A 25,554-nucleotide genomic window follows, 5' to 3' on the forward strand; every position below is an offset into this window, starting at 1 on the left:
GATGGGGATGGATAAGGGCACAGAGATTGGGATGGGGATGGATAAGGGCACAGAGATTGGGATGGGGATGGAGATGGGGATGGAGAAGGGGATGGGGATGATACTGGCTAGGATTTATACTGTGCTTTACGGTTTACAAAGCACTTCACAAACATCTCATCTGGACCTCTCATAACCCGGAAGCTTGTTGTTGCCATTATTTCTCCATTTGACAAGAGGAAACTGAGATGGCGTCATTTACATGGTCACTCAATCAGTAAGAATAGGAGACTATGTTGGAAATCAGGTCTTCCTGACTCCTAGTCCAACATTCTGTCCACTGTACCACCAAAAAAGGAGGCTGTTTATAGCAGTTTCATAAGCATCCAATAGGAAACTTGGGCCAAGAAGACCACCCTGTATATATGCAGTTCAGCCAAGCCCTATTTCTAACTTCAGTGAGCAATTACGAGCTATGACTACCTTGTCTCACTCTTTTCTATGTGCTTTGTAAATCAATCTGGGACGGCTAGGTGGTACAGTGAATAGAGCACCGGCCCTGGAGTCAGGAGGACCTGAGTTCAAATCCGGCCTCAGACACTTAACACAAAAACTAGCCGTGTGACCTTGGGCAAGTCACTTAACCCCAACTGACCTCCAAAAAGCAAAAAAAAAAAAAAAATCAATCAACCAACCACCATTTTTTATGTAGAATAATACATTGTGTATGTAGCATTTTCATTTTTTTGTATTTGTATTCCTAGTGCATTCAAATATATTAGTTTATTAGATCCTCAACAGAACAGTGAAAGAGATCGAGGCAGGAAATTTTCATGTCTATTTTACAGATAAGAAAGTTGAGGCTTAAGAAACTGAAGGGACTTGTTCAAGGTCTCAGAGAAGGGCTGTGATTAAAATCCAGTCTTCTGACTTCCAGTCCTGCTTTTCCTACTTCCACTGCCTCTTGAGTCTAACTTAGTTAGTTTATTCACGTCTATACTCAAGTCACAAAATAGCTCTTATCCAATGTCTCATTTTTAGTTTTTTAAACATGAGCTTTTTTTTTATTACTGTTTACTACATGATAGTATTCACTCCATATCAATTATTAATTGTTCTCACTGCCCTGCTGTTATTTCCTGATTTTGTTACGTATCCTTTCCTGGGAACTTGGTACAGGTGATGGCAAGCTTCCTTACTGGACAGCCTTCATCTGACCTTTCCTCCTCTCGTGGGCTCCACACAGCCCCACAGTGACCCGGCCGGCAGAGCAGGAGGAGGACATTACCTTTCTGCTGAGTTGATGGTTCTCTGTTTCAAGTTCCACAAATTTCAGTTTGCTTTCTTCTGCAATCAGTGAGGCATCTCTCAGCTCCTGGATGGTGTTCTGAAGGCTCTGGTTCTCCTTCTCTAGCTTCAAAATCCGACTCGAGGCACACTCATTCAACTCAAACACAAACGACTTCCTGGATGCTAGGAGAAGATCGACAGGATCAGAACTCAGCACCCTAAAGCATCGCTCAAGTGTCCCAACAGAATCAATTCCACCCCACTGATTGGTTATGTGGCCACTTGCAAGAGACAAGAAGGAACAGTGGATCAGGCATGTGTCAGAGACTCAGAAAGACCTGAGTTCAAGTCCTGACTGAATCAGAACTCAGCACCCTAAAGCATCGCTCAAGTGTCCCAACAGAATCAATTCCACCCCACTGATTGGTTATGTGGCCACTTGCAAGAGACAAGAAGGAACAGTGGATCAGGTATGTGCCAGAGACTCAGAAAGACCTGAGTTCAAGTCCTGACTCTGACACCTAATGGCTAACAGTGAGATTCTGGGTGAGCAAGTCATTAGTGCCGCAAGCCACTCTCTCTAGAACTCTATATTACTGAATAAATGCCGATCTGCATTGGTAAAAAGGAGTTTCATCATCACTGGAGGGTTCCCTGCACTACTGAAACTGTACGTCTACACATATACAAACTGGATGGATGGATGGATGGGTGGATAAATGAAGGAAGGAAGGAAAGAAAGCAGGAAAGAAGAGGGGAAGAAGGAAGGGAGGGAGGGAGGAAGGAAGGAAAAAAGGGAGGGGGGAGGAAGGAACGGATAAATAAAAATGAAGGAATGAAACAAGACCCTAAAACAAAACAAAAATATGAAAGTCATGATAAAGATGGAATTTTTTTAAAAGGTGAAAAATTATACATTCCAGCTCTCCATGAGCTTTTGTTAGAGGGGTGGGGAGGTTAGACACATGTACAGGGTGTCACAGAATCTTAGTGCAGTTTAAAGCTATTAAAATTTAAAACTGGGTAGCTAGGTGGCATAGTGGATAGAGCACTAACTAGCCCTGGAGTAAGAAAGACCTGAGTTCAAACCTGGCGTCAGACACAAGTTGTGTGACCCTGGGCAAGTCACAACCCCAATTGCCTCCAAAAAAACCATCAAAAACAAAACAACAAAAAACTAAAACTACACTAAGATTTCTGGGATATCCTGTATTAAAGATGGGTAGGCTGGACTCAGACTATGGAGGGCCTTAAATAACAGCCTAAGGAGCTTGTAAAGCAACGAATTGGGATTTCTGAGCCCACATCATGAGTGACAGGGCAGTGGAGTGGAATAAGATCGGGCCTCAAATGCAGAAAAGTTCTGAATTCAGATTCTACCTCCTACCTAGACTAGATATGTGACTCTGGGCAAGTCACTTAATATCTCAATGCCTAACACACTGCTCTAAGATTATTACAAACTTCAGGGAAGATTCTAAGGAGCTCACAACCTGAAATCGCAGACCTTATTTTAAAAAAATTTGTGAGTGCCCAGCAACACTAAATTACCTGGTCTTTATGTTTTGGCCCAGGCAAAGGCAGAGAGATGGAACATACAGAACACACATGGGGAAGGAAGAGCAGTTCAAGTGGTGGGAGCCTGCCCATGTGGAGAACAGCATGAGATAAGGCTGGAAAAACCGAGGGGTGAGCATTTGTCCAGACTGTCCCCCATCCTTGCTTCCGTGTTCCCCTTCACTCCTTTGAATTCCTAGTTTTCTTTAGAGCATGTGACCCATGCACTATCCCCTTGGTAATGTAACCAAGACATCTGTGCAATAATGAAAAATAATTTAAAAATTAATACTAATTAAAAAAGAAAGTAGGATGAAGGGCCTTGGATACCAGGATAAGGTATTTGGGCTATATCTGGTAGGCTCTAGTGAGCTTCTGAAGAAATCTAAAGCAGAATGACATGATCAGAAATGCGCCCCAAAATACAAACATCAATTTAATAACAATAAAAATAACAACAGCTGGCATTTATATCATGCTTTAAAGTTTGCAAAAGCACTTTACATGTTATTCTATTTGATACTCTCTCAACAACCCTGTACAGTAAAGCCTATTATCCATACTGAACAGATGAGGAAACTGAGGCCAGAGAGATGAAGTGACTTGCCCAGGGTCACAGAGAACCTATCTCTGAATTCAGTTCTTCCTGACTCCAAACCTACTGCTCTTTCCCAATGATCCACCTAGATAAAGTAACAAAAAAGAGAGAGAGATGATTTGGTCCATAGGCCTGTGTCTCATCCTATTCATCTTAACAGATTCTGAATTCTAGACAGACTGGGATGCTAGCTTTTCTCCAAATTAGACTCTCTATGCTAAGTGCTTTATAAATATTATTTAATTTGATCCTCACAATAACACTGGGAAATAAGTGCTGTTATTATTCTCATTTTTACAAAAGAGGACACTGAGGCAAACAGAGGTTAAGTGACTTTCCCAGGGACATACTGTTAATAAGAAAAATTTGAACTGAGGTCTTCCTGACTCTAGCCCAAGCACTCCATCCATTGCATTACTTGGCTATCTCCACTTCTGTCACCATATCCCTTGTCCTTGTCTTCTCCCTACTTAATAACCTTCAATAGATTGCTATAGTCCTGGGGTGGGGAACCTGCGGCCTTGAGGCCACATGTGGCCTTCTAGGTCTTGGGGTGCAGCCTTTTGTCCAAGTTTTACAGAACAAATCATTTTATTAAGAGGATTTGTTCTATGAAGTCTGGATTCAGTCAAAGGGCTGCACTAGAGGACCTAGAGGGCCACATGTGGCCTTGAGGCCATAGGTTCCCCATCCCTCCTAAAGTCTCTCTAATAAAATACAATTTTTGGGGCTTGGCATTTAAAGTCCTCCACAAAAAAATAAAAATTAAAAAATTAAAAAAATAAAGTCCTCCATAATCTTGCTCCAGGGTACCTTTCCATCCTTATTATTACCACCCTGAGTCACATGTTTATACATTCTAGCCAAACTGGCTTACAGATATGGCATCCTGTCTAATACGTCCATGCAGCTATAAAGCTATGACCCATGCCTACAATGGACTCCTCCCCCTCCTCCCTTTGAGGCTCAGCTCCAGAGCTACTGCCAACGGGGAGCCCCTCCTGATACCTTCTTCTCTTAGCACTGCTACTCCACTGCTGATTATCAGGAACATGCACTCATTTGTTATTTGGCCTTCTAGTAAAACACAGATTCCTGGAGGATGAAACTTTTCCATCATCTTTGTATCATTAGCGCAAGTATATCACTTGCACATAAGAGGTGTTTAATAATATACTACAAAAGGCTTATTAATAAATTTTTGAAATGCTTATTTCCCTAATAAAAAGTTTGCCAGATTGGAGGGATTGAGTGTTATGTGAATTTTATCTGCATAGAGTAAGCACTTAATAAAATGGTTGCTGAGCGATAAATAATGAACTTTTTAACAGTTCCCTCTGTATCCCCAATAATACATACTTTCAGAATGAATCAATGATCAAGATTTAAACTATGTTCTCCCACCATTAATAATGAAACATTTCTGATGAACTGATAACTGATCTTTTTCCTCTGCTGAGAAAAAATACAAGATTTTCACTAAAAAAAACTTTGAAAGTTACAAATACTAAAATCTAATGCAAATACGAAATCACCATCATCAGTGGTGACTATGCATATGTCCTTTTTTAGAACCTCCTGTTATCTGTGCATCAATGCTTCCTGGTGTAATTCTGATTCCTTGTTCATAAAATCCTTTCCAATAAGGAGACTTTTTCCCCAGGAAGTTCTTCACCAGGTAATAGTATCTATGTGGAATAAGTTAATAGGGGTAGGCAAATTATCCAATAATTTGAGAGACTATTATATTATGCATGTTATGCTTTTGTCTTTCCTTTTATCACAAGTTATCAGCCCAGTGCCTGGTACACACAGTAAATGTTTAATAAATGTTACTGATTTGTGCAAAACAACAACAACAAAAAAAAAACATCTACTTGGTATATCTCAGAGAATGGGGGAAAATGGCTGACATCTTTTTCTACTTTGGCAAATATATAATGGCCATAAGAATGCCCAAGGCACAGGCTTCAGTGGGGACAAATGGTCATTTGGGAGTTTTCCTCTGCCATCAAGTATTCTTAGCCATTCATAAATCTGACTAAGACAGTCTCTGGGTACCATGCTGGCTTACACTTAGAATGCCATGGGGGTTCCCATAGGGGAAGGAAATGACATAATAACAATCTATATTTCTCACTCCAGAGAAAAGGTTATTGAACTTTTTACTTTCAAGGGGTGGGGAAGGAATAGACAGAAGCAATTCCAAGTGGCATTTTAAAGGTAATTAGGTCTTTGGGGTTGAATTATCAGGCTTGATGTAGACTCCAAGGGAAATGATGTCAGATTTAGTTCTTTGGGATGGAAACTAAAAAGACAGTTAATACTGAGTCTCTGTCTCCTTGGTCTATTTACCATCTGAAAGGTCAGCATTCTTGGACAGCTGTTCCAACTCCCAGCCCAGGTGGGCAGATTCATTCATACTCTGCTTCTGAGCAATCTCCAGGACCATGTTTTCTTCCAAAAGTTCTTCAATTCGCTTCTTATCCGTATCCCTGTCCTAGGGAAGAAGAAAGAACATAGGGAGAGAAGGGGCAAAACTCAGCACATCTAGGGACCGGTTCTTGTCATTAACAAACCAGCTGCTCCTGGCAGGGCAGAAGTGTGAAGCATTTCATAATGGATGTGTCATGACAGCTTTAAGAAAAAAGGATGTAGGGGAAACAGGAAATTCAGGGGGTATAAAAATAAAAATGAAGATCTCAACAAAAAAGTCATTAAAGAAAAAGGGTGAAGGATGTGCAAGGCCTGATGCATTTGTCAAAACTTAGATGGGTATCCCTCTAAAAAACATGCTGGAAAAGAACCCTGCCAGAGAAGAGCCAGCAATACTTCCAGCCTACGTTAGTTAAATGAAGAACAGTGCCTCATTTCCAGGTAACAGTAACTTACATTTCTATGGTGCCTTACGGGTTAGAAAGCACTTTCTTACAACCAGCCTGGGAGGGAGCGGTACAAGCATCATGATCCCTGCTTTACAGGTGAGGAAACCGAGTCCCAGAGCAGCTAAGCGACTCCCACTTAGATGGGTGCACCCCTGGGGGAGAGGGAGGACTTTTGCTTTTGTTTGTGTCCCCGCCCCAGTGCTTAGGACAGAGCCTGGCGCGCGCGTAGCGTGAGATAAATGTTTGTTCACCAAAGGGTTATTGCTAATAGTTAGAAAGAATGGAAAAGCCCAGGGAGCTAAGATTTGAATCCAGGTCTCCTGACTCTAGGTCACACAAGAGGACTTTAAAAAAAGAATTAAGGAAAGGATTCTTAACATTTTTCCCCTTTGCCAATATGGTAAAATCTTTTGGCAGTCTGGTAAAAATTATGGATTGCTTTACAGAGTACTGTTTTTTAAAACCTAAAATAAAATATGTAAGATTACAAAGGAAACCCATTATTTTCCAATATAATGGGCTTCCTTTGTAATCAATTTTTAATTTAATTCAATTTATTTAATTAAATTCAATTTAAATTTAATCAATTGTTTTAAAAATTTTTTTAATTGAGAGGTCCTAGATAAAGAATCCCTAGTCTAAAGCTATGCATTTATGCTAGTTTGGGACATGAGAGCCCCTAAAAATGGATTTCAACAAAAGACATTTTTTTTTGATGCAAAATTAATTTTCAGTTCTATGGTTGGGGTCATCATGATGTTGGGTTATAGTACAAATCTTCCCTGATCCTTTATTGCTCCAGAATAAGGCTAAAAAACACTGTCAATGAGACCTGTGGCTTATAACTGAGTCCATACCATCTGTTCCTACAAAAATGGTGTTTTAAAATGTTTGTATGTATGTGTATACACACACACACACATATAAAAGACTGAACTTCCAAACTATGTGTCAAGAAGTTTCCTAGTTGTTAAGAAATGGTGAAAAGGTCAGTTTCAGAAATCTCTAGAAAGGCTCCTATAAACGGAAGAATAAAGTGAGCAGAACCAGGAGAACAATTTATCCAATAACAACATTGTAAGGAAAAACAACTTTCTAAGAGTTAAGAACTCTGGTTCAATGAAATGGCCAACCACCATTCCAGAGGACACATAAAGAAACATGCTACCCACCTCCCCAAGTAGAAGTGATAGACTAGGGGTAGAGATTGAGACATATTTATTGGACAGAGTCAACATGGGAAACATGTTTTGCTCGACTGTGAATCTTTATTACAAATCTTTTCCAGTAGGGGGGAAGGGGTGGGAAAGAGAGGAGAAAGAAAAAGACAGAGAGAGAGAGAGAGAGAGAGAGACAGAAACAGAGACAGAGACAGAGACAGAAACAGAGACAGAGACAGAGACACAGAGACAGACAGAGACAGAGACACAGAGACAGAGACAGAAAGACAGAGAGAGAGAGAGAGAAGTTAGCTCTTGAAAAAACTTAAATACCAAAAAACCCCACACTGTAAATAATGCTACTGCTGTCAGAGGTCTACATTCTCTATTAAAAAAAATAAAGCAGCTGAAAGCTTAAGAGACTGTCACTCCTCAAATATAATTTAGTACCAAAACTTCGTTACCAGTTCCACATCATGAAGTTTGGATTTCAGTTGCAAATTTTCCTTTTCCAGCTCATGAACTTTGTCACCTCGGGCACGAGCGGCCGTCAGCTGTTCTTCCAACATTGCCTTGGTTTCAATTAGGATGATATTATCTTCTCTCAACTCCTAGATAGTATAAACAAACATAATGCATTTAGGTAAAATAACGTTTTTATTGAGAACATTTCCCTTCTACCAATTCCAGTTATTTGGCAAAGTAAGTCTAAATAAAAGACATCCAGGAAATAAACACACTGCATGAAGCAGTTTTGTCTATGAGTAACATTTGATCATTAACAACATCATCTCATTAGATCAATTCAAATCAATTTTCTACATTTTAAAAAATCCAAACTGAGACATACCTTTATAAAATAGGCAACTGTTTCTAACTAGAAAAACTTGTTATAAGCTTTCTTGAATATCATCATCAGTTTACCTTAATCATGTGATAATCAAATTCAACTATGAATTTATTATGCACTGACTATGTTCAAGGTCCTGTGCTAGGCACAAAGATACAATTCAACTAGTCGATCGACAAGCATTTTTTTTTGCTTTTTTTTTTTGGAAGGGGGAAAGGTAAGGCAATTGGGGTTAAGTGACTTGCCCAAGGTCACACAGCTAGTGTTAAGAGACTGAGGCCACATTTGAACTCAGGTCCTCCTCCAGGGCCAGCGTTTTCACAGATTCACTGTGCCACCTCGACACCCCAACAAGCATTTATTAAGTGTCTAGTGGTGCAGTAGACAGAGTGCTGGGCCTGAAGATGTATCTTCCTGAATTCAAATCTGGCCTCAGACACTTACTAGCGGTGTGACCGTGGGCAAGGCCCTTAACGCTATCTACTTCAGTTTCTTCATCTGAAAAATGAGCTGGAGAGAAGGAAAGCAAACTACTCCAGCATCTTTGGCAATAAAACCCTAAATGGGGTCATGCAGAATCAGACAGGATCAAAAGAACAGGACAACAATAATAAATGCATATTGATTGAGCAAATGAATGAAACAATTCTTACTTACATTTATTCACCTATTTATGCTGTATATATATTCTTTAACTCAAATACAATGTGGTTTGGGAGGGAAAGCACTAGTGGCTGGAGGAGATAAGGAAAGGATTCATTCGGAAAAGAGTGTCTGAGCTGCGCCTTAAAAGAAGACAGAGTTCGAAATGGGCTGATTGAGAGGGGATATTTACATACCTACAGAGCAGAATCTGTTCCTCAAATAAGGCAAGACAATTTATTTCAGGAAACCTCAATTGTGTTTTCTGACTTCTAATCCAAGGAATGTTTGAGACCTTAAATGGTTTTTTACATCCCATATGACAAGTTTAAAACAGATCAATAACCTTCTAAAAGTAGAAGAAATGGCCCTGACCTCCCTACACATGACAAATATTAATTAAAAAAAAAAAAAGAGGGAGTCTATGATGCAAAGGTAAGGAGGGAGCGGATTCCAGGCTCATGGGAGACCACAGCAAAGGCCTCCTCTAGAGATGGGAGTATTGTGTCTGAGGACCAGAGAGGACAGTTTGGCTGGAGAGCAGACTGGAGGAAGGCAGAATAATGTCCAAAGAGGATGGAAAAATAGGTTGGGGCAGACTCTGTAGACCCTCAAAAACTACGCAGAAAACTTGATATTTTATCAATTTAGGACAGCTGGGTGGTACAGCGGATAGAGCTGGCCTGGTATCAGGAAGACCTGAGCTCAAATCTGCCCTCAGACACTAGCTTTGTAACCTCTCTGTGCCTCAGTTCCTCATCTGTAAATTGGTGTTAATAATAATAGCATCCAGGGTTGTTATGAGTGTCAAATGAGATAATATTTGTAAAGCGCTTAACACAGTGCTTGGTACACAGTAGGGTGACATTTAGATGCTAGCTATTATGTATCCAAAAGGCAATATGAAACTATTGGACTTGGCTTGGGGCAGCTAGGTGGCACAGTGAATAGAAAACTGGCTGTGGAGTCAGGAGGACCTGAGTTCAAATCCAGCTTCAGACACTTAACACAAAAAACTAGCCGTGAGACCTTGGGCAAGTCACTTAACCCCAATTGCCCTACCTTCCCCCCTCCAAAAAAAGCAAAAAAAAAAAAGACTATTGGAGTTGGCTGAGTAGGGAAGTAATATAGTTAGGTCTGTATTTAAGGTAAATTACTTTGGTAAGTGTGTAGGATGGATTGGAGATGGTAGATGGGGTGTCATGTGTGAAAAAAAAAAACAGATGACCTGAACATCTGCCCTTAAAGACCTAAGAATCTAATAGGAAAGGGGGAAAAGGAAAGAGGGGATGAGATACCTCTAATCATAACACAGGTTAGAAAATGATGAAGCACACAGAAGATTTAAATTAGGCAGGCAGCCCTAGAGATTCAAGGAAGCATTTGGTAATGAAATGTCTATTTGGACCATCTTCCTTTTTCAAAGTGGATTTTCTAATGGTACATTCATGCCTCCAGAAAATTAAAAGTTCTTTGCCTTGAAAAGTTTTCAGCCTGAGCTTAGAAGAGGACCGTTCTCCAGCAAAAGCCAAGCCCCAACGCCAAATAAAGCAATTCTGCCTGCCCCACGGTGACCTAAGAGGGCCTGGGTATGTTTATCACCTTAGCGCTGCAACCAACTGCTAAAGGAAACATCTAAAGGAAACAATTGTGCTCTCCCATCACATCGCTGTTGCCCTCCATATTACAAGGGCCCTAGGACAAATGTTTTCATTTTCTTGGTATTTACTGCTCACCATTCGGTAGAGCCATTTCAGAGCCCTGTAAGAATCCCCCCATACACACTCCTGAATGCCTTCAAGCATGCACTGGGAATCCGGACGGTGTTTTCTGGGTGGACAAGAAGCCTGTTATTAGCTTTTCTACCCCCTTACTCTCACTGATTATAACACAAAGAACAAGGTTAGGTAGGTCATTCATATCCTGCAGCTGGCTGGTTGCCCATAGAGATGCAAGAAAAATTGGCTGGGGCACACTTAGGCTGGAATCCAAAAGGACTGGTGGGAAAAAAAAACCACTCATTTTGGTCAAAGGGCAAAGTTTTAATCAAAGGGGAAAATGAAGAACTGTAGATGGTTTGGTTGTATCTTCAGAAGGCATTTCCCCTCCTTGACAGAGGTGGGGAGCTATGGGTATGGAGCACTACAGTGAGTTTTACTAAACTGTTTTTCTTTGTTTCTTTTTTTGTTCTGTATTCTAAGGGTCAACTCCCTGAGAAGCAGAAGGAGGAAGAAAGAGATGGACTGGAAAATGTATCTGATACAAAACTAAAAGGTAGCAATAAAAAAAGTATTAATTAAATCAACTAGGAAAAAATCAAGTAATTAGTAACCCCAAAACAAGCATAAAAGAAGAAAATCAGAGAAGTAGAAAAAATGAACCAAAAAAAGAAAAACTGATAACTGAAAGAGGCTGTTTTTAAAAATACTAAGAATTATAAACCATTAACCATTTTTAAAAAATCAATCAACCAACAAGCATTTTGAAACACTTATTATGTATCAGGCATTACCCTAGGTAATATGCAAACAAGTACAAAGAAAGAAACAATCTCTACTCAGAATGAACTTACATTCTAATGGAGAGCTAATAAATTGCTTTATATACATATACATAAACATATATATATTTAGTCACATTAATATTTATGTGAGATATATAAGTACATAAATATATAGGTATATGTGTGTATACATTACATTTAGGTAGGTATACAGTACAGGTATATGTATACAGACATAGACATGTATATGTACATACATAGATATATGCATACACATATCTCACATAAATATCAAATGAATAAATTCAAATAAATACTCAGTAGTTAAATTCCAAGGTAATTTGAGAGGGAGGGCACTAGCTATTAAGGGATCAGGAAACACATGATGTAGAAATAGTGTTTGAGCTGCATCTCAAAGGAAGAGAGAGAAACACAATGAGGCCAAAGACAGAATGGAATACATTTTAAGCAGGTGGTACAGACAATGCAAAGGTAGGAAGGACAGAAATGAGTGTTATGTATGAAGAACAGAGGCAAGGCCAGTTTGGCTGGACAGCAGGGTACAGGAATGCAGAGCAATTTCCAGTGAGAACAGATGTCCAGAGTGAACAATGTCCAGTATGGCTGACCAGATATGTTGCTGACCTTTAAAAACTAAACAAATGAGTTTATGTTTTAACCTAGAAGCAACAGGAAGTCACTGGAATTGGCTGAGTAGGGAAGTTTCACGGTCAGCTTTACGCTTAAGGAAAATTGCTTTGGCAGTAGTGTATAGGACAGACTGTAGTGATCAGAGACTTAAACCAAAGTATCCAACTAAGAGGCAGCTGCAATACTCAAGGTGAGAAGTGATGAGGTGGTAGCTATGAGAGTGAGGAGAAGGGGTCACACATGAGAGATTTTGTGGAGGCAGAAAAAGCAAGATTTAGTCACTGATTTAATTACTGTGTGGGGTAAGAGGGTTGAGAACAATGCTGAAGTTATAAACCCAGGAGAATGGAAGGATGGTGGTGCCTTTGACAGAAACAGGGAAATTTGGAGGAAAGGAATATCTGAGAAAGAAAGATGATGACTTCAGTTTTGGACATGTGGAGTCTGAGATGTCTCTGGGGCATCCACCTTGAAATGTAATGTGTAACTGAAGATGATGGGAGAGACTGGGGCTGAAGATGTGTGTGTATGTGTATGCATACTCTACACACATAAATATATATATATGTAAAATATGTAAATGACATAGATTTAACATATATCTATATGTAATGTTTGAGTGTATCAGTATATATAATCTATATTAAGAATATATATTATTCATTTGCATACATATAATAGTTAAACCTATGAGAACTAATGAGGTTATCAAGAGAGAATACAGAGGGAGAAGTTAACTACAGAAGAATCTTGGGGAACATGCATGGCTGAGGACAAGATATAGATGGTAAATCAGGAAAGGAGATGGAGGAATATCAGACAGGGAGAAAGGTAGCCAATATTGCTATAAAGTCCTAGACAGCACAGAGTATCCAAGAGGAGAGAGGGGTCAATGGTGTCAAATGCCACAGACAGGCTGAGCAGGATTAGGACCTAGAAAAGACCATGAGTCTTGGCAATTAAGAGATCACTGGTAACCTTTCAGAGAGCAGAGTTGTGGAGGGATGAGAATGGAAGCTAGATCGTAAAAGGCTGAAGAATGAGAGAGAGGAGAAGCAGGAGAAACAGCAAGTGTAGATGACTTTTTCAAGCAATTTGTTTGGGAAAGGAAGGAGAGGTATAAGAGACTGGGAAGATCTAGTGAATGCTTCTTATTGAGGAAGACTTCAAAGGAGTTCTGTTCAAAGGGAGTAGGGAAGAAACCAGTATATAGGGAGAAGTTAATCCACTGAGGAGGAAGGAATGGGAAAGGATGAAGTACACAACTTGATTATAGAAGGGGTGGCCTTGGAAAAGGAAAGCAACTTCTTTGTCAATGACTAGGAGAAAGGTGAAAGTAGGGAATGATGTTTCTTCAAGGAGTGAGAAATGGAGGGAAGAAAGGATTGCCTTGATGTAGGGAGGACCCAACTGAAACTACATTAACATAAATCTGTAATGTATCTAGTCATAAAGGTTGTCAAACTTCCTTCAGCTCATGAGCAGGATCAGAAGAAACAGATGAAGGTGCAAGGGAGAGGGGCTAGTAACTTAGGGCTAAGGGTCAAGGGACTGAAAAGCAGAGAACAAAGAAATGTTGAATTGGTTAGTAGGTTGAGACATCATATTTAACTAAGTTATTCTGTTCTCTTGGTTATTTCAGTTTAGGAAAATAATTTTATTCTACACCTGAAATATTTCATTCCTATTTTCTGTGTGTCCCTATCCTATCTAGCTTCATAAAATGCTGGATGTGAAGACTTTTGGCCAAAATGGCTACCTGGACGGAAGTAAGGAGCCCAGCTCCTGCAGATCTACTAGAGAAAAAACCTGAAAATTACACCAGACCAAATAAGGATCAAGAAATCAAATGAGAAACATGAGTAAGTGACTTTTACCACCCCAGAATTACATAAAAATCACCCAGAAGCCTAAAGGTAGGAAAGGTGACATAGGTCAAGCATGGCTGACTATTTCACCCAAAATCACATCAGAGGGTAGAGCTTAGCCCTTGCACGAAGCTCCAATTCAGGAAGAGAAGTGAGGGAGATATGAGTAAACCAATGAGTATACTGACCACTATTAAGAATTATTACAGATCAAGAGATAAACTTAAAATTTCAAACTAGGAGAAAGTAACCCCCAGAACAACTACACACAGTGATTCAAAGGGAAAAATTTACTTTCCACAAGGACTACATAAATACCTAGAAATGAAGCAACATTTAAAAAAAATGAAATAAAAGGTCTAAAGGAAAGGAGAATAAGATATTCAGAAAAGAAAAGTGATAAACCTTACCTAAGACAAGATTCCCTGAAAACCTTAACAGAAACCAGACAGATATCAATGACTCCATGAAAGAGTAAGAAATATTAGAACCAAATTAAAGATTTAAAAAAGAACATATAAAATCTATATACTATGAAAAACCAGAAACCTGGAAAACAGGTTAAGATAAGATCACTTGGAATCACTAGACTCTCTAAAACTCATAATCAAAAAAAAAAAAAAATTCCAGGACAAAGTTCCAGAAATCTCAAATAATTGCTAAGCTCTATTAGAACCAGAGGGCAAATTAGAAACAGAAAGTATCCACTGATAATTTCCTAAAAAGAGCCCCAAAGGGAAACAAGCACCAGGAATGTTATAGCTAAAATTCAGGGTTTGTTTTTTGTTATTATTCTTGGGGGGTGAATTAGGGGGAAAAAAGTTCAAGGACCAAGGAAACACAGGATCACACACAATGGAATATAGGAATTTTCAAGCATTTCTGATTAAAAGATTTGTGAACCAAATAGGAACTCCGAAATGCAAATACAAGATTCAAGAGATAGCTAGAAGGGGACAGTTTCAGAGAATCATGGAAAGTATGATAGGATAAAGAATGAAGTGAGCTGAACCAGTAGTACAGGGACAGTAATACTATTTATAAAAACAACAACAAAAAACGAACTCTGATCAAAGCAATGACCAACCACACCTCAAAAAGATTTATGATGAAGAATATTACCTACAAAGATATGATAAAGGGAAGATGCAATTAAGACATACATTTTTGAACACGGCCACTGGGTGGATTTATTTTATTTGACTATGCTTATTGTTACAATGGGGATTTTCTCCCTCTTTTGTTTATAATCGGGGGCCAGGTTCTTACGGGAAGTAAGTAATTAGTAACACCAAAAACCAAAGAGTTATAGAAACATTTTTTTTTAAGAGGAGAACAGAAGGAAGCCCAGACAAGCATGGAAATTTTGAAAGCGATGCATTCACTTTTATCACATGGTTTTTAAAAAAGCAGGCAGAATGAAAAGAAATTCATAGTTTAGTCCAGAATCCTCTTTTTTGTGTTTTATATTAATATAAAAATGCTTATTTTGAGGGTATTTAAGAATTTTAAAAAAATTTTTAAAGAAGATGGGCAGGTGAAGCATTTGAAATACCTCAGACACTCTCATTATAGTTTCAGCACTGAAGATCTAAGGTGAGGCACCCAAACCTCCTGACAGGACAAGTCTGGAACTGCATTCTGCCTCCAGAAACTAAGTCATTGGCACTTAATAAGTAACAGAGTATCCATGCCAGAAGGGACTGAGAAAGTCACCTAGGTCTATTTTAGAAGGATTCTCCTCAACATTTCTCAAGAAAACCCTTATATGCATACCGTGTTTCCCCGATAATAAGACCTATCCCGAAAATAAGCCCTATTGAGATTGCTACACGCTACATTACGGTACCCTCTGTATGCACTGCCCCCCCCGCCCCCTGGTCCCCCCCCTCCCCCGTGAAACGCACGCCGAGCTCCGGAGCTACAGCAGTGAGCGTGTCATCCTGTTCTTCCCAATGATTTGCTTGCTGGCGCCATTGAGAGCAGTGCCGCAGAGGAGAGCTGAGGCAGGACAACATAAGCCCTCCCATGAAAATAAGCCCTCTGGTGTTTTTCTTTCCAAAAAAATTAATAAGACACTGTCTTATTATTGGGGAAACACGGTAGATCAGGGGTGGGGAACCTGCAGCCTCAAGGCCATGAAATTTGGATTTAGCCAAAGAGTGGCACTTGAGGACCCAGAGGGCCATATGTGGCCTCGAGGACGCAGGCTCCCCACTCCTGGTATAGATTATTAGTAGCAGAGTAGACAGAGCACCAGACCTGGCATCAGAAGACCCAAGTTTAGAACTCATCTCAGACACTTATTAGCTGTGATCCTAGGCAAATCACTTAGTCTCCTAGAAGGCCACAGGCTCCCCACCCCTGTTTTAAGGTCTTCTCCAGCAAATAAATTGTTGTTGTTCAGTATTTCAGTTGTGTCCTACTCTTCATGACTCCATTTGGGGTTTTCTTGGCAGAGACCGGAGTACTTGCCATTTCCTTCTCCAGCTCATTTTACAGATGAGGAAACAAGTGAACAGGGTTAAGTGACTTGCCCTGGGTCACACATCTACTAAGTGTTTGAGGCTGAATTAACTCAGGTCTTCCCACCTCCTGGTCAGACACTCTACCCACTGTGCTACCTAGCACCCTAACACCAAAGTACTCTAATTCTAATTTTAGGCTCGTAGGTCTAGAGCTGTAAAGGACTTCAGAGGTTGTCTTGTCCAATTATCCCCTTCCCAATTTTACAGAGAAGGAAATTTAGGCCCAGATAGACAAAATCACTTGCTGAAAAAGTCAGAGAGATAATAAGCAACAGAAGTTGGAACTTGAACCTAGGTCTTTTTGACTCAGTGTTGTTTCCACTAAATTATACCCATCCCTTTCTATAACAGGAATTCTATCTCACAATTACTATATCCTTTTCAACACAAAATAGAATGTTGCACAAATCATATTTTATTGTCTAAAAAGTTATAGAACCATTTTAAAGACTGTTAACAGAACAGCAAGATATGTGGAGAAACAGATATCCATTCTTCAAATGGCAGAAATAGCATGAAAACCTTCTCTGGAGTAATTCATTTCAGAGGAGAGCTTTATCACATCTCAGAAGGATTATGACTAAATGTTCTTACAATGGGCTTACTCCCAATATGCTCGATACCATGGAACCACAGAGATAGGATATGATCTGCCCCAAATCTTTTAGTTATTTACCCAAGTAAGATGGTGGCAGTACTGGATGGGACCAGAACTCAGGTCTTCTAACTCCCAGTCTTGTGCTGTTTCCTCAAGACTACACTTATTAGAAGACTCTAAACTAATTTCACACGTATAATTGGGTATCATATTGCTTGCCTTCTCAGTGAGTAGGGGAGGGGCTAAAGGGAGGAAAAGAATTTGGAATTAAAAAAATTTTAATGTTAAGAATAATTTTAAAAAAAATAAATGAAACTCATTGCTCTAGAGATTACAAAAAAAGAAATAACTAAAAACTAGCTGGAAAACGTATTGTATGGGGGCATTGTGGACAAACAATCTTGGAGGTATCACATCTCATCTATAGACTGTAAGCTCCATGAGGGCAGGAACTATCTCTCCTTTAAATTCTGGATGACTACAGCTGATGCTTAGTAAATGCTGGGTGGATGCTGAACTTAAGTAGACAAATAGTGTACCTCACAAATATTATACCTCACACAACTGCCAGGAAAAGATGTCAACAGCAACAGTGAACCAAGAAGATTGTGTTGGCTTTCTCAACGTTTGGGGGTTATAAGAAATCATCGATAAGCTAGTAATAAGGAAACTGGAAAGAAGGTAATCTTTTAAAGGAATTTTTGTTTTTGCTCATCCTTTCCCTGAAACCCTTTCATCTACAAGTGCACTCCCTCCCCGGCAGAACAGAGACAAATAAGTATGTTTTCAAAGGGAAACAAAAGATCAGGTTCAAACACAGATGACCCTGTAAAATTAATCTCTTCCACTTACTGAATCCAAAGATAGTGCATGTATTTTTAAAAAATGTGTAAACTTAACTAGGATCTACAAAAAGCTGTTGAGTCAAATCCACAAGCATTTACTATCCTTGACCAAAAATTCAAAAACATATGATCACCAAGCTCTTCCCCCAAAGTAAACACAGCTCTCATTCCCAACAGGAACAATAAAAAATTCCCTACTCCGTAATTTTAATCAGATTACTTCCACAGGCACGGATTAGAAGGGATTTCTCTTGTTAACTACATCCAAATGATAAATACATCCAAATAAATGGACAATAATTGGACCCCTTTTCATGACATGTACAACAACTGACATGAACGCCAGAAAATAACATAAAACAAAACAAACAGACCTCTCTACACCTCAGTGTCTTCATCTGTAAAATGGGGTTGATAATAATTAGCACCTAGCTCCTGGGGATTTTTATGAGATCAACTGAGATAATCTAAGTACAGCTCCATGAAAACCTTAATGCTATATATACACAATAGCTATCATTATTAGTATTATTATCATCTCAAGCATAAGACTTTACATCAATCCTTATCATATTCCATTTAATTCAGCCCTATGTTCCAGCCTGTCAAGATCATTTTAGATTCTGATATCCAGTGTATTAACTATTCCTCCCAGTTTGATGTCTTCCATAAATTGCATATTATGCCTTTACCCAAGTTACTGATAAAAATGTTTAAAACACAGGGCCAAGCACAGATGGGGGGGTGCAGACCTCTTGCCAAGCTAACCCTGAACCTTTAATGATTCTGCTTTTCGTCTGCCCCCTCCTCTCCCCATTCTGATGTGCATCTAATTTATATTATCTAGTCCACATCTTTCCATCTAATAAATATTCTATATTACTGGAATCCAGTATATGTCCCAATTGTTCCCCCCCCAGTCTTTCTGCATTATAAAATAGAATTCAAAAATAATTTAGAGGGTGTCAACTTAACAGGTGAGCAATTAACATCCTCTGTAACCTGGTGCCCTCTTACATATCTAGGCATAACTTACCGCTTTCCTCCATGAACCAAGTACTGCATCTAAGCCAGAATGCTGAAACATTCTCTTCCTGAAACACTCAAGGGCTTTCTCCATCTCTAAGCATGGCTTGTCTTTCTCCTTTTCCCAATCATTAAATCCCAATTCAAATGCTGCCTGCTCCACGAAGGGTTTTCTAATTTTCTTGCCATTAACAAACTTTCCCCTGACTCTCATACAGTTCTTTGTGACTACGATTCTAATACACAACCAAATCATCTTGTGTCTTGGTTATTCGTGTCTTAGTTGAGACAGGATCATCACCACAAGGTTGGCTATTAATGAGATGAAAATTTTTTATTTGGGTCCCCACTCACATAAACTATCCCTTGAAGTGTGACAGCATTAAGATTTATATCAATGTGATAAGGAGTCATGTTACTGAAATCATGTTATGTTTTCATATATTAAAATATTTTTAAAAAATCTGTTCCAAGGGGGCGGCCAGGTAGCAGAGCAAGTAAGAGCACCGGCTCCAGTGTTGAGAAGACCTGGAGATCGAATCCTGGGCTCGGACACTTAGCACCCACCCAGAAACACCTGGCCGTGTAACCTTGAGCAAGTTACTTAATCCCAATTGCTTAGGGGTGGCCAGGTGGCTCAGCGAGTAAGAGCACCGGCTCCAGTGTTGGGACAACCTGGAGATCGAGTCCCGGGCTGAGACACTCAGCACCACACCCAGAAATAACTGGCCATGTAACCTTGAGCAAGTTACTTAACCCCGATTGCTTAAAAATAAAAAAATAAAAAATCTGTTCCAAGTGGAGGCGTGTTGGTGTTTAACAACCAGCTCTCTACAAAAAAGTACTCATTACATACTTTTAAGTTTAATCTACATTAACATATTCTCTATCATTTTTTAAGTCTAGACAATCAACAAAACAATAAATCAAGCTTTGATTGTAGAGTTTGCCAATTTCCAAGGAGTAAATACTCAAACAGAAAATTTAACAAATGGCTCTTGAGAATTGATAGAAGTTGATTCTAACACATCCCTGCCCAAAGGACATGGAAGAATTAAATAACAATGCTGGACACTCATACTCATCATGACTAGCAAAGCACTTTATATACCTTATTATATCTGTTGCATATATGAGTGTGTATGTGTATACATATGTGGTGTGACATACACTCATAGTCCACTTCTAATTACTCCATACTCACTCTGTGGATTATCAAAGACCAATTTTTTAAAATCTCAGGATGGCTTGCCAATGTACCCAACACCCATCTAGGTTGCACATGAATTAAATGAGTTAGTCTATGTTCCGGGAATATAAATCAGTTTTAAAACTACCATGGACATCCATGGATTTGGAGCAGGAAGATACTGTAGAGGTCATCTAGTCTGACCCCTTCATTTCACAAATTGGGAAACTTAAATTCAGAGGAGTTACCTGACTTGTCTAAGGCTGAACAGACATTAAGTGTCTGAAGTTGGATTTGAACCTATGTCAGCCTGACTTGGAGTCAAGTTCCCTCCTTGCTGCCAGGAAGATATAGATTCAAGTGCTCTTCTGACAAATGCTGCCTGCATGACCCTAGCAAAATCACTGACTTCTAGGCAGCAAGACTGAGGTGCAGACGTGGATAACAGGGATACGTGTTTTGCATGACTTTATCTGTCTAATCATACTGTGTACCTCCTCACTGAGTCGGGGGAAGGGGGACGGAGGAAGGGAGAGAATTTTGGAATTCAACATTTTAAAAAATGAATGCAAAAAAAATTAAAAATAAAACTTTTTTTAAAAAAAGATCAAATTGTAGAAAAGAAAGGCACTTGCCTACACTGATAGAGGCAATTGCTATTTAGGTGACACAGTAAAGTGCTGGACCTGGAGTTAGAGGTTCTGAGTTCAAATTCTATCTCAGACACTTACTAGATTGTGACTCTAAGGAAGTCATCAAATTTGACTCAGTTTCCTCATCTGTAAAATGAGAACACCACCACCTTCCTTACAAGGTCGTCCTAGTGCATGAATTCCCTGTGCTATTTCCTATCTACTTTGTATATATTGGTTTGCAGGCTGTCTCCCCCATTTGACTTTGGGCTTCTCAAGGGCATGGATTGTTTTTTGCCTCTTTTTGTATTCCTAGCATCGCTTAATAAATGTCTGGCACATAACAAGCACTTAATAAATGTTTAATGATTGGTTGGTGGTTGTGAGGATCAAATGAGTTAACATGTGAAGCTAGCATTAAAGCACAAATAAACATCAGCTACAAAGAAGGGAGTTTCCACACCAGGGATTTCTCTAGAATGATGAAATCATTGGTCCAGTCATTTTCAGATTTAGGAGACATATTGAAATTAGGCTTTCAGAAAAGCATCTAATATACAGCTAGCCCCCCTCCTTTCCCACAGGTATCATCTCTCCCATTTTATAGATAAGACAGTAAAGGCCTGGAAAGGATCATACAGCTACTAAGTGTCAAAGGGGATGAGAAGCTTCTGCCTTCTAGCACAATGCCCCTTTCAAAGCAGATCTCATTAGTCAATGTAAAACGTAATTAGGACACTAAAATTTCACTATCCCCGAAGCAGTCCAAATCCAAATGCAATGGTTTTAAATAATCAATGTCCTTAATCATTCCCACCAGCAGAAACAGCTTATGATGTGTGTTTGTATTCAGAAATGCCATTTGTGTTATGTGCGCATGTACATGCATAAACAGAAAGGGGAAATGATAATTCAATTTTTACCCAATTAATATAGCCAACTGTGTATAGTTGGGGTTTTAAAAAAAAAAAAGGCAATGTTGTTTTTCCATCCCTTAGAACACATGCCAGGATTTCATCTAAATCCCATTGGTATTTCCTGAAGGAACAATCCTACGGCTGGTATGTCCTTGCTGGGGGCGGCTATTTAAATGTGTCACCCAGGTCTGTGCAGCAGTCTACATTTCAAGTTATATATTACATTCCCCAGAGAAGGCTACTAGACACGATTTCACCCAGTGGGACAAAATTTCTAATAGCAGCCATTTACATCTGACATGACAAGGAATTATATTCTGATAAGACTACTTCTGCTGCCTTTGGCTGTTTCAAGGAGTGTCCTCGGGTCATATGTTTAATATTATTGCCATATGACTTTTTCATAGCCCCTCTCTACCATCACCCTCTGGGGTGGGTGGGGTGGTAATGATGAGAATGACTCTTTTAAAAATAAACTGCTTAGCAAGTGACTTAACCCCGATTGCTTTAAAAAAAAAAAATAACTGATTGTCACTTTCAGAAAATGTGTCCTACTGGACCAACACCCTTTGGTCACTCCCTGTGAGCTGACAATAAGCCCTGACCTCCCTATATGCAGAATGTCCAGCCACCCTGGCCAGGAATCCTTCTGGAGCAGGCTGCTGAGACCAGCACCTCTGTGTTGTCAGACTCAAAGCCACACACATCAGGGTGGCATGACTTCTCATTCTACTATAGCCAGTCTCCCCCTCTTTGGATGGGACAATGTTTTCCAGTCTTGTCCAATTCATGACACACTCCAGGTCTGTTTGGAATACTCCCCGCTTCTCTGACTATTCCTCCTATCTTCTCTGAGGGGTTCATTTCCAAAAATCTCCCCCTATTCCTCTGGGAGAAGAAGACCACAAAATCTTAGAGCTGGAGGGGAACAAAGGAAGAATCTAATCCCAACTGTCCCTTAAGAGTCCCACTACAATCTTCCAAATGAGGTGCCACCAAGCATTCGTTTGAAGCCCTCCAATGAGCGGGGACCCACTGACTCCTGAAGCAGCCCACTGCCTTCGGGCTGGGAAGAAGTCTTATCTTATATCAGGCCTAAATCTGTTCCTCTTCTATTTCCGCCCATTGTTTCTAGTTCTACCCTCTGAAGCCAAGCAGAAAAAGTCTAATCTCTCTTCCACATGATGGCCCTTCTAATATTTTAAAACAGCTCTCAGGTTAAATCTGCTCTTCCCTAACATAAACTCTCCCCGGCTCCTTTGATAATCCTCTAGTCTTGTCACTATACTCGTTGCTTTCTAAACTTGCTCCAGCAAGTCTTTCTTAAAACATGGTGCCCAATATATGATAAAATTTTTTTCAATGAACTGATAGATTTGGATGTTATTTTCTTTTTTTCCTTTTTCTTTTTTTTTTTGGCTGAGGCAACTGGAGTTAAGCGACTTGCACTCAGGATCTCCTGATTCCAAGTCCAGTTGCTTTATCCTGATCTAGTTGCCCCTGGATGTTATTTTCTCTTCCTTAAAAAAAAAATGTTTTGTGAGTTGGCTGAAGGGGAGGAATACAGAGTAGAGGAAGTGTAGGTGATAGATAAACAAAAGATAGCCACTTTTTTTTTAAAGCAACTGGGGCTAAGTAACTTGCTCAAGGTTACACGGCCAGGTGTTTCTGGGTGGGTGCTAAGTGTCTGAGCCCGGGATTCAATCCCCAGGTCATCCTGACAATGGGGCTGGTGCTCTTACTTGCTGTGCCACCTGACCACCCCGCCATCTTTTTTTAAAATGGTACTCGCTTCCTTCTTTGCAGAAGTAGTAAACTGGAATATTGCACATATTTAGACTTTTTTACAGGTTGCTTAGTTTGCTGAACTTTCCTCTCTTCTTTTTTGTTCTTTATTATAAGGTATGGTTTTCTGTGAAAGGATGTGGGAAGTTATACATTGGCAAAGGTAGGTAGCATTAAAAAAAAAAAGAACATTTATTTTTAAAACATAGTGCTACAGGGCAGGTAGGTGGTGCAGTGAATAGAGCACCGGCCCTGGAGTCAGGAGGACCTGAGTCCAAATCCAGCCTCAGACACTTAACACAAAATCTAGCCGTGTGACCTTGGGCAAACTTAACCCCAATTGCCCTCCAAAAAGCAAAAACAAAAAACAAACAAACAAACAAAAAACAGTGCTAAGAGTCAAACAAAGTATATATCAGGTATGGTCTGACCAAGGTATACAATATCAGAACTATACGTCCTGTTTTCTGGGCACTCTGACTCTCTAAATTCAATGTCAGACAGCATTCGCTTTTTTTTTTTTCAGGCTACTACCTTACACTAAGAACTCATATTGAACTTTTTACTACAATAAAATCAGATTTTTTTTCCACCAAAAGATTTGTTGTCTGGTCACACATGTAACATCATGTATTAGTGGAAATGGTTTTTTGACCCCAAGTGTAGATCTGCACATTTACTCTTATTAAAGTTTTATCTTTTTTTATTTGGTTCATCATATCCTTTGGTATCCCTGAGATTTTTTGGAATCACACCAGGAGTTTTTAACTTTGGATCCATGAATTTGATTTAGAAAGTTTTTTTTGGGGGGGGGAGGGAGGGAGTATTTCAATACAGTTAGCTTCCCTTGTGATCTGATCCATTTTATGAATTTAAAAGCATTATTCTAAGAAGGGATCTATAGTTTTCACCAGAAAGCTAAAAGGTTTTGTGACACAAAAAAAAATTAAGAATCCCTCTAGGCCAAGTAAAAAATATCGATCAACTCAGAGCCAAGGTCAGTCAAATAAAATAATGTCTAAACTTCAATCTCCTTATCTATAAAACAAGGATAACATTTACAATATTTCACATGGCTGTTAGGGGAAAGTATTTTGTAAACCTTAAAATATTGTATTAAGCTAGTTAAATTCAAGATTACTTCTTTTGAGTAGTGATTAATAAGGCAGATAATAACTTGAAAAAATATGGAAGTCAGTGATGACTGTTTGTGTATGGTCATTCATGCTGTTCCAAATCCCCATAACTGTATTATCATCTAGCCCCAGGGGCCTTAATCATTTTTGTTTCATGAACACCTTTGTTTTTGTTCAGTCATGTCTGACCCTTCCTGATACCATGGACCACAGCACACCTGGCCCTTCTATCCTCCACTACGTCTCAAAGTCTGTCCAAGATCACATTCACTGTTTCCATGACACTGTCTACCCATCTTATCTTCTGCTGTTGTCTTCTCCTTTTGCCTTCAATCTTTCCCAACATTAGTGTTTTTTCCAATGAATCCTGTAGTCTCATTATATGGCCAAAATATTTGTTTCAGCTTCAGTATTTGACTTTCCTGTGGATGGCCTGAGTTAATCTCTTAAAGTACTGACTGATTTAACTCCTTGCTGTCTGAGTGGACTTTCAAAAGTCTTTTCCAGCACCAGAATTTGAAAGAATCAATTTTGCAGCACTCAGTTTTCCTTACAATCCAACTCTCAGCCATACATTGCTACTGGAAAAACCATAGCTTTAACTATACAGACCTTTATCCCCAAGGTGATATCTCTGCTTTTCAAATATGCTGTCCAGATTTGCCATAGTATTCGTTCCAAAGTCTCCTTCAGCAGTCTGGTAAAGCCTATGGACCCTTTCTGACAATTTTTTTTTAAATGCATAAAGTACATAGGATTACAAAGGAAATCAATTATATTAAAACACACAGTTATCCCAACATTTTTTTTTGGAAGGGGGAAAGGCAAGGCAATTGGCGTTAAGTAACTTGCCCAAGGTAACACATCTAGTGTGTCAAGTGTCTGAAGCTGGATTTGAACTCAGGTCCTCCTCAC

General features: G+C 39.4%; 1 protein-coding gene across 4 annotated transcripts in view; it reads right to left on the reverse strand.

Moving 5' to 3' along the window:
- CCDC88C (coiled-coil domain containing 88C) overlaps positions 1–25,554 on the reverse strand; it is a 238,958-nt gene that overhangs the window by 79,954 nt on the left and 133,450 nt on the right. For all 4 annotated transcript variants that reach the window (XR_011167950.1, XM_069085999.1, XM_069086000.1 and 1 more), the window contains exons 11-13: positions 7,934–8,080; positions 5,780–5,924; positions 1,268–1,452 (exon numbers count right to left, since the gene is read on the reverse strand). Coding sequence is in view for 3 of the 4 variants with exons in the window: in XM_069085999.1 (XP_068942100.1) it covers positions 1,268–1,452; positions 5,780–5,924; positions 7,934–8,080 (477 nt within the window). In the remaining variant the exon portion in view is untranslated. The remainder of the gene's footprint in view (positions 1–1,267; positions 1,453–5,779; positions 5,925–7,933; positions 8,081–25,554) is intronic.

The sequence above is a fragment of the Petaurus breviceps genome, unplaced genomic scaffold, assembly GCF_028583685.1.
Source record: "Petaurus breviceps papuanus isolate PSGF00001 unplaced genomic scaffold, PetGlider_PUasm1.0 177, whole genome shotgun sequence".
Classification (NCBI taxonomy): Eukaryota; Metazoa; Chordata; class Mammalia; order Diprotodontia; family Petauridae; genus Petaurus; species Petaurus breviceps.